The sequence below is a fragment of the Lepidothrix coronata genome, unplaced genomic scaffold (genome assembly GCF_001604755.1).
Source record: "Lepidothrix coronata isolate B3197 unplaced genomic scaffold, Lepidothrix_coronata-1.0 Scaffold121, whole genome shotgun sequence".
Classification (NCBI taxonomy): Eukaryota; Metazoa; Chordata; class Aves; order Passeriformes; family Pipridae; genus Lepidothrix; species Lepidothrix coronata.
Genome location: NW_016690301.1, coordinates 3509391 through 3522275, shown reverse-complemented (window position 1 = coordinate 3522275; position 12885 = coordinate 3509391). Strand labels below are relative to the sequence as shown.

Sequence of the window (12885 nt, the reverse complement as noted above, 5' to 3'; positions counted from 1 at the left end):
TCCCAGGGACCCCACTGGTCTGGGCAGCACACGTGTCCCCTCCCAAAGGAACATCCCAGGGACCCCACTGGTCTGGGCAGCACACGTGTCCCCTCCCAAAGGAACATCCCAGGGACCCCACTGGGATGGCAGCACACGTGTCCCCTCCCAAAGGAACATCCCAGAGACCACACTGGGGTGGGCAGCACACGTGTCCCCTCCCAAAGGAACGCCACACTGGGGTGGGCAGCACTCAGCCCAACCCCAAGGCAGCGCTGCCGGTTCAAGGGGTGTCGTACCATCACCGGGAAAATAATCGCGGCCGTGGTGGACTTGAGGACCCAGAGCAGGGCCAGGCAGAGCAGCTGGATGACGGTGAAGAGGTGCACCCGGCGCAGGGGGACGTGGCGGAGGTAGGGGAGGTCTGGCTGGTGCTTGGCCGGGATCAGGAGCAACCGCACGCGGTCCAGGAGCTGCAGCGAGAGGGCGGCGGGTGGGTCACACACCTCCATCTCCCTGCTGGGCCCCGGGGCCGGCAAGATGGGGTTTTGCCCTTGTGTCTGCGTTTCAGCCCTCCTGCCATCTGTGCCGGTGCTGGGACAGGGCGTTTGTCTGCAAGACCGGTGGTCCCGGTACCACCCCCCACCCAGGCCAGGGGGAGCACTTTCCAGGCAGACCTCTACAAAAGGACTCAAGGTGGCCTTAATGGGCCTCTACAAAAGGACTCAAGGTGGCCTTAATGGGTTAATTGTGAGATAACAGGCCTTGATGGAACTCCCTACATGCAGGAAACTGCTGCAGCCTCCAGAGAACAGCTCTGGGTTTCCCAGGCAGAGGGAGGGAGGGATTTTCCCAGCCTGTTCTACAAAGCAGGATAATTGCAGGGAAGATGTACTGTTTAGAGGGAAAAGTGGTGTAGATAATTCTGGAGTGGGGATTTTTTTTTTCCTCTCCATGGATTTCTCAGGAGAAGAACAGAGCTGGCTCAGCAGCAGCAATGCCAAGGCCAAAGGACCAGCAGGTCCCCAGCTCCCAGGTGGGGAAGTCCCTGTGGCTTTGAGAGCAAGTCTGGATTATCCACTGGTCCTTCCGCTTCTCCCAAACCACCTGACCCATCAGTGCACAAGTTAATCCAGCTCCTCAGCATCCCAGACACCTCCCTTTCCCTTCCCTCTGCCCCAGAAAGGTCCTTTTCCCCCTCCTTGTCCTGGGCCTGGCAGGGGACACAGCCCCGTGCCAGGCTGCACGTCTTGCAGAGCTAAAATCTGGGCTCTGCTGTGGGAGCTGGTGCTGAGCAAACCCCCCGATCCCCAAAGCAGCCCCCACCAGCAGCCCCAGTGCAGCCCCCCCTCACCTGGATGCTGTTCAGCGCCGCCACCCCCATGTGCAGGAACACCCCGTACAGCACCGGCATCGGGATGTGCTGCAAGACAGCGGGATGGGGGGTCAGTGGGGCTGCTCCCTGGGGGGCTGTGCCTGCCAAGTGTCCTGTCCTGTGTAAAAGCCCCCATGCACGTCCACAGCCTTTGCCTCCTTCATTCCCAGCAGCCCAGCCTGCCCTTGCTGGACCACGTGAAGTTCACGTGGGCCCATGTCCTCCGCAGTCCCTTTGGATACCATCCCATCCCTCAGGTGTGTCACTGCACCTCTCAGCGTGGTGCCACCTGCAAACGAGCTCCATCCTGCTGTCTGTGTCCTGGGTGAAGATGTTAAATTGTGTTGGTCCCAGTAGGGACCCTTGGGAGACACCACTTATTAGTGGTTTCCATTTGGATGTTGGGACACTGACTGTAGGTCTCTGGACATGGCCATCCAGCCAATTCCTCATCCATCCTTCAGTTCCACGTATTTCCAGTTTGGAGATGAGAATGTTGGGGGGCCCGTATCAAAGGCTGTGCAAGGGCAGCCTCAGGGGTGAGGAGAGAGGTCAAGGAAAAGGCACCTCCCACCTGCCCCCAGGTAATCCAGGGCCACTGGAGAGGCTTTTCCTACCATGGCAGCAGCAGGTGAAAACCAACAGCAGCCAGGCTGGGACCTCCATGTGACAGTGTGGAGGGTATGGTGGGGTGTGTTTGGGGAGCACAGGGGACCCCAATGTGCATGAGGACAGTGGCCAGCTGACACATGGTCACAGTGCCTTGTGTGCTGACCCTCCTGTGGCACAGGAGCCAAATCCTTTGCCTGGCCCAAATCCTTTGCACAGCTCCCTGCCTGCCAGCCAGGCTTCCCTGGATCGCTGGAACAAGGAACTCCCCAGCCTTGCAGGATATGGCCACCCCCTGCCTAGGAAAAGAGGCCCACCCAGCATCCAGGCTCCTTACCTTGAGCACGGGGGCCATGAAGACGGAGACTCCCATCAGGATGAAGACAGCCAGGCCTGTCAGCCTCTGCTCCCTGTGTGTGGCAGTGCAGGTGTCACAGGGGTCCCTTGGGAGCCCACCCCCTTGCCTGCCCTCCTGGCTCTGGGGTCTCTGCTCTTTTCAGCTTGGATGGGCACAGGGAATGGGAGCATCCCTGGGGAGACACCGGTGTCCCCAAAGCCGGCTCTGATGGCCAGGGTGGGCATGTCCCTGTCCCCTGGCTCTGCAGCCACAGGCAAGGGGTCCCCCCAAGCGGGGCCCAGGCTCATGTACCTGATGCCCAGGAACTCGGGGTGCTCGCCAGGGGCCGAGGTTTCACTCTCCTTCCTCAGGCTCTCCATGTGTGCCAGGGAGATGACGGTGGCTGAGACGTACCAGGGGAGGCCGGTGACAGAGGTGACAACCATCAGCAGGGAGACACAGAGGAGGTCCAGATGGAAGCCTGCTCCTTTCTGCAGGGGGAGAGACAGCAGGGCTGGGGGTGAGCCGTCTCCCCAGCAGCATCAGAGGGGCAGTGCTGGGGTCTGCCCACCCCACTGGCTGTTTTGGGGTCCCACTCTGCCCCAGCTGCTTCCATGGGGCCCAGCTGGGACCTGGGTCCTTTCCCTGTCCCCTGCTCACCTGCAGCTTGTACTCCCTGCGGTTCAGGATGACGGCTGTGATCTGCTGGTCCATGAAAATGAGGATGGTGACGAGGACAGCGGGCACTGCAGACACCAGGCACACCCACCACGGGTTGGCTCCAAAGGGGACGATGATCCAGCCCCGCGCTGGGTTTGTGGGCTGTGGGGAGCAGAAGGGTCATGGCAGCTGCCACCCACCTCTGTGTGGCACAGCGGGGCGACAGGACCAGCCCCAGGTGCCCAGGCTGGAGCCCGACAGGCACCCAGGGATGTGGAGAGGAAGAGCATCCTCCTTTATCCTGGGGATGCTCCTGAGCAATGTGACCTACCACGTTCCCTACAAGGACATCCTGGCTGTAGCAGAGCAGGGGGTTGCTCTTGGACACCACAAGCCAGGAGCTGGGCATGTGCCTGCAGGAGCAGGTGGAAGAGGTAGCACTGGGCAGCAATGATGGTGAGCCCAGGGAGGTGGCAGCGAGCATGGGCTGCTCTGAGCCACTGCCAGCCCTGCCACACACCCAGGGCAGGGAGCCCAAGCCCAGAGGTGAGCCTGTGGCCCTCGCTCCAGTGTGAGCTGTACAGGGATGGGGTCAGTCTGGGCCTGAGCCAGGTTATTTACAGAGCATGGGATGTGTTCAGCCCCTTCTCATTTGCTCATAGAGCCCCCACCCCTGTAGGGCTGGAGCTGGCAGTGGGAAGGACAGTGACAGCACTGCCACTGTGGGGGGCACAGCCCCATGCCCTGACAGTGCCATGCCCACCCTGCCAGCACCTTCAGCTCGCTGGGAACAAGGAGTTTAGGGGTCTCCAGGCCCAGGGCAGCATCGACGGCGCAGGAGGCGAGGATGGCCAGGATGATGGCGAAGTCGCTCACCAGCTTCCGCACCTGCACGTGGAGATGGAAAGGGTTCCTGGGGTGCCTGGGGTGGGGGCTGCTCCAGCAGCTTCCCCTGGAGCCATCCCCACACCGATGGGATGGGTGGCCATTCCACAGGGGTGGCAGAGGGATGCTCACGCCTGCAGGGAAGTAGCGGCTGCTCCTGAAGTGCTTGAGGGCGGCGCAGGAGAGGAAGGTGCCCCCAAAGAGCAGGAAGGAGATGAGGGTGACATCGGGCACGTACTGACAGCTGGTGCCCAGGAGGTGCCCACCTCGGTCCAGGCACTGGGTCCTGCTCAGCCCCTCTGGGGTGGTGGGAGGCTGCAGGGACGGGACAGGAGGTGAGGAGGGGTCGTGCGTGGACGCTTTGGTCCCACCCCAGCCCCTCGCCCACCTGCCTGGGAGCAGGGCTGTACCTGTGTGGGGAGCAGGGGCAAGGGCAGCAGTGTGTCATTCCCTGCAGAGCTGTGACCTGCAAGGGGAAGGAGGGTCAGGGTGTTGCTGGCTCCATCAGGGATAACTGGGACAGTGCTGCCATCAGTGTGGGTCCTCAGGCTCTCCCCAAGGGCTCAGGATACTAGGTGGGGCCCCATGGGATCCTGGACCTCCTAGGCCTGGCTGGTGCTAAAGGAGCACCAAGGGAGGATGCACCATTGTCCCCAGGCTGGTCTAGCACTGATCCTTTTGGTTTGGGCGCTGTTCCCAGGGTCACTGTGGACACATCTTCAAGCTCCAGGAAACATTCTCTGGTTTACAGACTGGGCTAGAAATGGCAAAGCAAACCCCTCCAGCCCCTGCCATCCCCCATCCTGGAGCCACAGGAGCCAGGCCAAGGCTCTCTGTGCTCCTGGCACTGCCCTGTCTGGTGCCAGGGCAGTTCCAGGAGGCAGGGATGGATGGACAGACCACATGGAGGGAAGTGGAGGAAGGTGCAATGTGGTCGGGCAGATGAGGATGGGATTAAACAGCCTCCTCCAGCATCTGGCCAGGCAGCAGGTTTCCAGTGGGGTCCTGAGGCAGCAGCCTCCTGCTCCCCACCCACCTGCAGCCCTTGGGCTCACCGGGGCTGGACAAGTTGCAGGTGCAGCTGTAGGAGGTGACGTTGTCCAGCCGGTACTGCCAGTTGATGGGGAAGGCGTCTGCCAGGCTCAGCATCTTCTTCAGGGAGTCGTAGATGAATATCAGGCTGATGAGTGCACAGAAGCCTTCCTCGGTGAAGCGGGTGAAGTGCCTCACCAGGTGACTGGCCTCAGTGGCCACCAGCACCACGCCGAAAAAGGCCACCCAGAGCCCAATCCAGAGGCGGAACTCCAGATAGTCCAGGCTGTGGTCCCTGGGGGAAGAGTGACCCAAAACCTCACAACCAACACCCACCTGCAGTGATGGTGGCCTATGCCCCGTCCAGGGGACAGTGGCCTGAGGATCCATCCCTGCCAGGGAACTCACTGGCTGAAGGAGAAGAGGAGGCGCTCAAAGACCAGCATGGGGCCGGTGCTGCTCAGGATGGTCAGGGGTTGGCCCGAAAAGAGGCAGAAGATGAAGCCAGCAAAGGCCGTGCCCAGGAAGCTCTCCAGCACCCCCTGAAATGCAGGGAAGGGGTGCCAGGCACACGGCAGGGAGGGGGGTCCTGGGCCTGTCCCTCCCAGCAGCACAGTGCAGGGTCAGTGCTGGGGGAAGGAGGAGGATTGGGGTGATGCTCAGGATGCTCCAGGAGCACTGGTGGGAGGTGGGCACCAAGGAACCCCATGGGCTGGGCTGAGCACTCCGGGCACCCCACGGCTGTGCTGACCTGCATGTTGGCAGTGGCGTCCCCCAGCATGCCCCCGAAGGTGATGGCGTTGGTGACCGTGGCCAGGTAGATGTAGAGCACTGCCGAGAGGCACTGGGGGTGCAGGGCGTCGGAGAAGTCACTGCAGTACCACGGTGCCTTCCTGCGGATGTCTCGCAGCAGCCCCCCGAAAAGCCTGGGGCAGAGGAGAGGAGGGAGGGCTCAGAGCAGCCCCCACAGCTGGGCATCACCCCCCACACAGTCACCCGGCAAGGGATGGTCCCTTCCCTGGGAAACACCAGCTCAGAGGGGCTTGGTGGCCCCATGACAGCCAGTGCCCTGCCCCCAATCCGTCACCCATCACCTCGTCCCTCCAGGCACCCACCTGCCCGTCCTCTCCAGCTCCTCCCCAGAGCGTGGGTGCCCTGGGCTGGCTCTGTGCCCAGCTGCTGCCATGTCCCCGTTGCCATGGGGCTGCTGGTCTGGTGGGTCCACAGCGGTCCTATGGCAGAACAGAGCCTGAGACAGGCTTCAGGTTGGGACCCTCAGGGGCCAGCTGCACCTGGGGGACACTATGAGGGCAAAGGGAGGATGGAGAGGGGACAGCGGTGCCAGCAGGGTTGGGGGACCTTGTGTATCCCCTGAAAATGGGGAGGAGAAAGACCAGGAGGAGGAGAGACTGGAGATTGGACTAGGTGGTCTTTAGAGGTCCCTTCCAACCCAACCATGATCTCCTCCAGCAAGCCCTGGAGCCAGAGCTCACAGGACTAGTTTTGTTGGAGCAGCAGGGCAGAGCCCGGGGTGTCCTGCTCAGAGGATGGGCTTCACATATGAGTGCTGAATCCCAGCATTCCCAGCAGCTCCTTTTGAAGGGCGTATGGGGTGGTTTTGCCACCCCCTGCCAAGTGGGACAGCAGGACTAGCAGCATCAGGGACTGGAGCTGTGGTCCTTGGCTGGAGTGTCAGAGGGGCTTAGCTGGGAGGACCTCCCTGCTCCAGGGCAGCTTCATCCCCATGGAGATGGAAGTTTCAATGTCACAGGCGGGGGTGTGCCCCCCAGGACCCTGCAGAGGGGCTGGCAGAGGTTGGGGTGCCCTCCCCTCAGCCCACCTCCTGCACGGAGATGACAGAGAGCTTGGTGGAGGAATTCGGGCACTGGGGTCCCATTTCCCGGGAGGAAGCACAATCAGCTCATCCAGGAACGCCTCCATCCCTGTGATGAGGTCCTCTCGGTGCTCAGCCTGCCAGGCAACCCTTTGGAAGAGCTGTGGGGAGGTGCTGTGGTTTAGCCACCATGTCCCTGTGTTCAGCCCCTCGGAGCCTTCCTCCCAGCCTGCAGCCTTCACCAAGGAACAAACCCACCCACTTCAGTGCAACCAGTGCCCCTACATCCCACAGACCCACCCCAAACCTTAGTTTTCTTATCCTAGGCAAGGGAAAGCACCAGTTCACCCCCTCCTCTGCCCTCCACTGCAGCCTGCAGAGGAGAAGAGCTCCAGTGTCACCATCCCAGGCCCATCCCAGTCATGGGTGCTGCTCCAGGCTCACCTCATCCATCAGCAGCGTGGCCATGGCCCTGCCAACCTCGTGGTAGGCTTTCACCTTGGGGGGACCCAGCAGGATGAAGAGGAACCTGTGGGTGGGACAGCACAGCTCTGGAGCAGCACTCTGCTCCCTGGGGAATTCTTCTCCCAGGAGAGACCAGGAGGATGCTGGGGACAGCAGCTGGCCAGGCTTGGAGGGCTCCTGCCACCTTAAGGAGTGACCACCCTAAGAGGGTTGCCACTGCATGGAGAGCCCACAACATGGGATGCCAGGACCCCACTGGATCACAGAGTCTGCAGAAACTGGGGCTGGGGGGTGTGGGGGGAGAGGTGTTTGGGGCAGAGGAGGAAACAGTCCTGGCTGTCTGTGGGATCAAGGTCTTGGCTGGGGGTGTCTGTGGGATCAGGGGCTTGGCTGGAGGTGTCTGTGGGATCAAGGTCTTGGCTGGGGGTGTCTGTGGGATCATGCAACCGGGAATGTTGCTCACAGGCAGGATGCAGGAGTGTTAGGGAAGGAGAGCCTGCTGGCAGCATGGGCAGCAGGTTTGACGGGACTTGGGAGACATGGGAGGAGACTGGGAAGAGAGCTCAGGGTCCTTGATAAAATATGGTGAAAATCCCACACCTCAGAGGATGGTGCAAATTAATAAGGTCTACAGAGGGACAGTCCAGCCAAATGTTTAACCAAAGCCCTCCCCTCCTTTCCAAAACTGGCAGAAACTGTTACAGTCCTGGAACCCTGAGGCTGCCGAGCGGTTCCAGGACACTACCCTGAGCAAACCTCCAGAGAGGGGGCAGGGAAACTCCTCCAGTAGCATGAGTGGGGTTGAGTGGGGCTCAGCAGAACCTGCTGCAGCCCTGATGTGGGGCTGGAGGTCCCCTGGAGCCTGGCTCCAAGGGGACGGGAGGTGACAGAAGCCACCCGGGATTGCTGTCACCCGGCCATCTGCACCACATCGATGTGAAAACCTTAAAACCTTGGAGATGGACCTGAGAGGGAGACAGCCCCGAGGTGGTGGCTGTGCCTTTGGAACAGCCTGGACTGGCCACCAAAGGGGATGGTACCATGAACAAAGGGATGGGTAGGGACGAGCTGTCTCTCCCCTCTTGTTAGAGGGGGGAAAATTCAGGGCAAGGGGCTGTCATGAGACCCTCTATACCCACGGGGACCTGCCACCCATCTGCCACCGAGGACAGAGCAGCAGGTGGGTGGATGTCCTGCTCCTCCCAGCTCCTGCAGGACGGGTGCTCTGGGCAGAGTGACCAGGAGGTGGCAATGTCCCTCCTGATCCCCGCCTGCCTCCTCCGCGCGCTCCCTAAGGAAGCGCCCAGCTCAAGAGACACACGGACCATTTACTCTCACAGCTGCGTTCCTCAGCCATGGGGAAAAAACCCTTTCCCTTCTTCTTTCCCCCCACCCCGTCCCACTGCTCGTGGGCAGCGGGAGGGCAAGAGACTCCTGCGAACCTGTGTCCCGCCGCCAGCCCCACGCTCCCGGCAGTAAGTGGAGAGCATCCAGAGCCTCCTAAGGACAGGGAATGCAGACTCCAGATGGGGATGACCCAGGGGATGTCCCTCCCAGGCTGCCCAACAGATACTCCGCTCTCAGCCCATCCCGAAATGCTTCTAAGGAGCTGGGAAAAGCCGAAAGGGAAGCAGTGAGGCAGGATTCTGGGACTGTATGTGGCACTGGCTGCAATTCCCTTTGCTTTGGCCAAGCGAAGCCCTGTGTGGTGTGGGAGGGAATGGGGAGACAGGGACAAAGAGGGAACAGGGGCATGGGCCGTGCTCTGTTACCTGCTGGGGAGAGCAACTTCAGCCAGTGAGCCGAGGGACACCCCGTGCCTGAGGCGAATGAAGGCAGTGACGGGCTTCTCCAGGAATTCCACTTCACCCACAGCAACGTGGGCAGCTTCAGCTCCCGGTGGGACCTTCTTCCTAAAGCGGTTTCTCAGCTGAAAGGGAAGGGATGCAGCAGCTGGGCACCTGGGAGCAGCAGCTGCTCCCACCCCAGCTCCTTCCTGTCTTACCTGCTCCTTAAGAGGCGTTTTGGAGAGCTGGGCTCTGGGCTCAGACCTGCCTTTGGCCTTCCCTGCAAAGAAAGAGAAGAAATCATTCCTGCAGACCCACATGTGCAAGTGAACAGGCAATGTGGACACTGCCCCGGGCTGGTGGCACTGGAAGGATTCCTGGTGGGATACCTCGGCAGGGAGAGAGGGTGAGCTCGGCGAGGAGCTGCAGCAGGGATTTCGTGGGCTGGTGCCGTGGCTGGAGGAGCAGGAGGGCTGTCAGGCGTTCCCTCAATGCAGGCTGCAGCTCTGCTTCCTCGGGATGCCCAGAAAGCACCTTGTCTGCAGCAGGGACAGGGACAGCCCTGAGTCCCCCTGGTTTGCTTCCCAGGGAAAAGCCCCCTTAGCTGGAGCAGCAGCCACGCTGTCATTCACCAGTGCTGTTCTACAGGCACCTCCTGGTGGCCTGTCCTTCTCCAGGGACCAGCCCATCCCAGGAGATGACTTCTGCATTACCCATGTACCGATTATTTCCTTGAAACTGGCGGCATCCAGATCCAGGAGCACCGTCCCCTTTTGCAGGCATGTCCTCAGCTGGAAGAGGCTGTGCAGGGGGAGGGCTGGGACGTGGGGTGCGCTCCAGCGCTCCCCACCATCCTCCACCTTCTCCTCGAACTTTATCCACCTGCCCGGGGAGATGTGCAGGGTCAGCAGCAAGGCAGTTCTGTGTCCCATGCCAGGTAGTAGGAGCTGGACCCTGTGTCCATCTCTGAGCTTAGCGTGGGGTTTGGGGGGCCCAGAGGGGGCTGCAGTGGGTTCATGCAGCAGGGGCAGGTGGGCAGCCAAGGTGGTCACATCCCCATTCCTGCAGACCCACACCCCGCTCCAGTCTGATCAGGGGGATTTCAACAGTCATGGGATGACAGAATGGTTTGGGTTGGAAGGGACCTTGAAGCTCATCTTGTTCCAACCCCTCTCCCATGGGCAGGGACACCTTCCACTAGACCAGGTTTCTCCAAGCCCCGTCTGACCTGGCCTTGGACACTTCCAGGGATGGGGCAGCCACAGCTTCTCTGGGCAACCTGTGCCAGGGCCTTCCCACTCTCACAGGGAAGGATTTCTTCCCAATATCCCATCTAACCCTGCCCTCTGGCAGTGGGTCCTGTCACTCCAGGCCCTTGTCAAAGTCCCTTTCCAGCTCTCTTGGAGACCCTTTAGATACTGGAAAGGGCTCTGAGGTTTCCCTGGAGTCTTCTTTTCTCCAGGCTGAACAACCCCAGCTCTCTCAGCCTGTCTCCATAGCAAAGCTGTGCCAGAAGAGCTGTCCCAGCCCTTGGATCATTTCCATGGCCTCCTCTTGAACAGGAGGTGAATGTGATGTCCCGAGGGGGATCTTACTGGAGCAGAGCAGGGGGGGAGCATCCCCTCCTCACCCTGCTGCCCACACTGCCATGGTGCAGCCCGGGATACACTCTGCTCTCTGGGCTGTGAGCACACAGTGCCGGCTGATGTCCCATCTGTCACCCCCCAGCATCCCCCAGCCCTTCTCCCCAGGGCTGCTCCCAGCCCACCCACCCTCTGGCTGCGCCGGGACTGGGGGTGGCCCTGCCATTAGCAGCGCTGGCTGGAGTCAGAACAGAAGTGTCTTGAGCTGTTTCCACGCTCAGGCAGTGCCAAATATTTTAACGCCGGGCACAGACAGAGCTTCCCTTTGTCCCCCGGGGTGGGCGCGCTGCCGCGGGGCACTCGCCGTGCTGCACGGGGAGAGCGTGCCCGGCGGGGCAGCCGTGCGGGGACGAGGGGGCTGGGGGCTGGGCACAGCCACAGCCCGGCGGATTTGGCACCCCCCGCAGACTCTGCGACCCCGGGGGAAGACGCATTGCTGCTCCCAGAGCCCCGTGGCCCGTGTGCCTGTGCCCTGCCCAGTAGAGGAGGGGTGCTGTGGGGTACGGGACATCCCAGCCCCGGCGCAGCTGCTGGAGCCCTGGAGAGGCAGCAGAGAGGAGCAGGAGGAAGGGCGCTGTGCCCGCTCAGGGTCACTGCCCGCCCTGCCTGACACCCTGCCCTTTCCCATGAAGTGAGTCAGCCCAGCCCGGGCACCGGAGCCCTGCTTTGGGGACGAGGCTGAGGAACCACTGGCTTTGGGGGATGCCCCGGGCTCCAGCTGAGCTGGAAGGCTGGGCTCCCATAGCGTGGCCCTCACAGGTTTGCCTACCTGGCCATCTCCCTCCACTCCAGCCCCTCTGGGGTGCTGAGGAGCTGGTTGAGCTGGATGAAGAGCAGCGGGCAGGTGACATCCCCCCCATCCTGCCGCGGGGCAGCACCAGCTCCTCTGGCCGCTGGGGCCATCCTGGAGGGGAAGATGCTGCAGCCCAAAGCCTGGGAGGGAGCTCCGAGGTTGCTCCAGTCTGGTCTGGGTTGTGAGCAGGTCCCTGCCTCCTGGAGAGCTGTGCCACCCGCCCCGGGCATGTGGGCTCACACGTCCACCGGCACTGGCAGCCACAGGCCTGGGTTCCCTCTGGCACTCACAGGATCCCACTCATCCCACACCTTATAAAAGCTGTGAACTGGTTTAAACTGGCCACAAACCAATACACAGGAGCCAAGCCCAAAACAACCATCTCAAAACAGCAGGGTCAGCCCCACGGGACCCTTTGTGGCTGGGTCCTGCCACATCCAGCTGCCCACCTGGGCCTGGGACCAGGGGACCCACCTGCCTGCTCTGGGTGACCCACATGGACAAGGCTGTTCCTGGGGAGTAGCGTGTCCCCAGTCCCACCTGCACCCTGCAAGGCATTGGTGAGGCGATGGCAGGGCCAATCCTGAAGAGCTGGTGGCAGCATCAGTGACTTTGCCAGGGTGCTGTGCAGCTCTTCCTTAGGAAAGCAGATGTGGGGACATGTTTGGGGAAGGATGTGGCACCGCTGAGCAAATCCAGAGCAGGGGAGTAAGGGTGTGATGACAAGGGCCAGGAGGGTGTCAGGGCTGCAGCCTGACAGAGGGCACCTGTGTGGGCTGTGGTGGGGGAGCAGATGGATGTGGTCACAGCCACAGCACCCTGCCAGGGATGGGGAGATGGCAGGGCCACCATCACCGTGACAGCCCCCTCGGCCCTCTGCAAACAAACCACGGGGCTGTGTGCAGTGCAAACACAGTGGCAGGACCACAAACAGGACCACAAACACCCGCAGCACCGGCACGGGCAGGCTGTGCTGGAGCCTGCTGGCGCTGGCAGGATCTGGCCCAGGAGCAGCTGGAGCAGGGCCAGGCACCACCACAGCAGTGTTACAATTTGGGAGAGTGCAGAGGGTGGGCATGTGAGTCCTTGGGCTCCTGGTACCTGCCTTACAGGAGCTGAGGCCAAGGATCAGGCCCTGGGTGCCCACCAGACTGTTTGTTCTGTTATACCAGTGGGTGCCGTGGTGTGTGGAGTGGTGCCCTTGGCCAGGGTGGAGGACACAGGGAGACCCCTGGCAGCAGGACACGTGGTTGAGGTACCCAAACCTTCCCAGGTGTTAGCCCCCCACCTCCTGTGGGTGCTGCCCCAGCATGGCCCCCTGGCATAAGATTGGGCATGACTGGCGGCAGGTGCAGGCAGGGAGGCTGTGAGGGGCTGCAGGAGGTGGGCAGGGGTCATGGGAGGCTCTGGGAGGCAGAAGCAGGGGGCAGGGAGCAGAGGCAGGCAGCAGACACTCCCCACCCGTGCCCGCTGCCAACCCTCTGTG

General features: G+C 61.8%; 1 protein-coding gene across 1 annotated transcript in view; it reads right to left on the bottom strand.

Annotated features, from left to right (window-relative positions):
• Positions 1 to 11629, bottom strand: part of SLC4A9 (solute carrier family 4 member 9) — a 13942-nt gene extending 2313 nt beyond the window's left edge. The window contains exons 1-20 of the mRNA XM_017825594.1: positions 11376 to 11629; positions 9685 to 9845; positions 9353 to 9502; positions 9182 to 9243; positions 8949 to 9106; positions 7156 to 7240; positions 6718 to 6872; positions 6134 to 6179; positions 5993 to 6012; positions 5629 to 5770; positions 5286 to 5419; positions 4901 to 5172; positions 4256 to 4311; positions 3978 to 4160; positions 3735 to 3848; positions 2961 to 3122; positions 2613 to 2791; positions 2301 to 2373; positions 1334 to 1402; positions 279 to 452 (exon numbers count right to left, since the gene is read on the bottom strand). Coding sequence (XP_017681083.1) covers positions 279 to 452; positions 1334 to 1402; positions 2301 to 2373; positions 2613 to 2791; positions 2961 to 3122; positions 3735 to 3848; positions 3978 to 4160; positions 4256 to 4311; positions 4901 to 5172; positions 5286 to 5419; positions 5629 to 5770; positions 5993 to 6012; positions 6134 to 6179; positions 6718 to 6872; positions 7156 to 7240; positions 8949 to 9106; positions 9182 to 9243; positions 9353 to 9502; positions 9685 to 9845; positions 11376 to 11629 — 2649 coding nt within the window. The remainder of the gene's footprint in view (positions 1 to 278; positions 453 to 1333; positions 1403 to 2300; positions 2374 to 2612; positions 2792 to 2960; positions 3123 to 3734; positions 3849 to 3977; positions 4161 to 4255; positions 4312 to 4900; positions 5173 to 5285; positions 5420 to 5628; positions 5771 to 5992; positions 6013 to 6133; positions 6180 to 6717; positions 6873 to 7155; positions 7241 to 8948; positions 9107 to 9181; positions 9244 to 9352; positions 9503 to 9684; positions 9846 to 11375) is intronic.
• Between the last annotated feature and the right edge of the window lie 1256 nt (positions 11630 to 12885).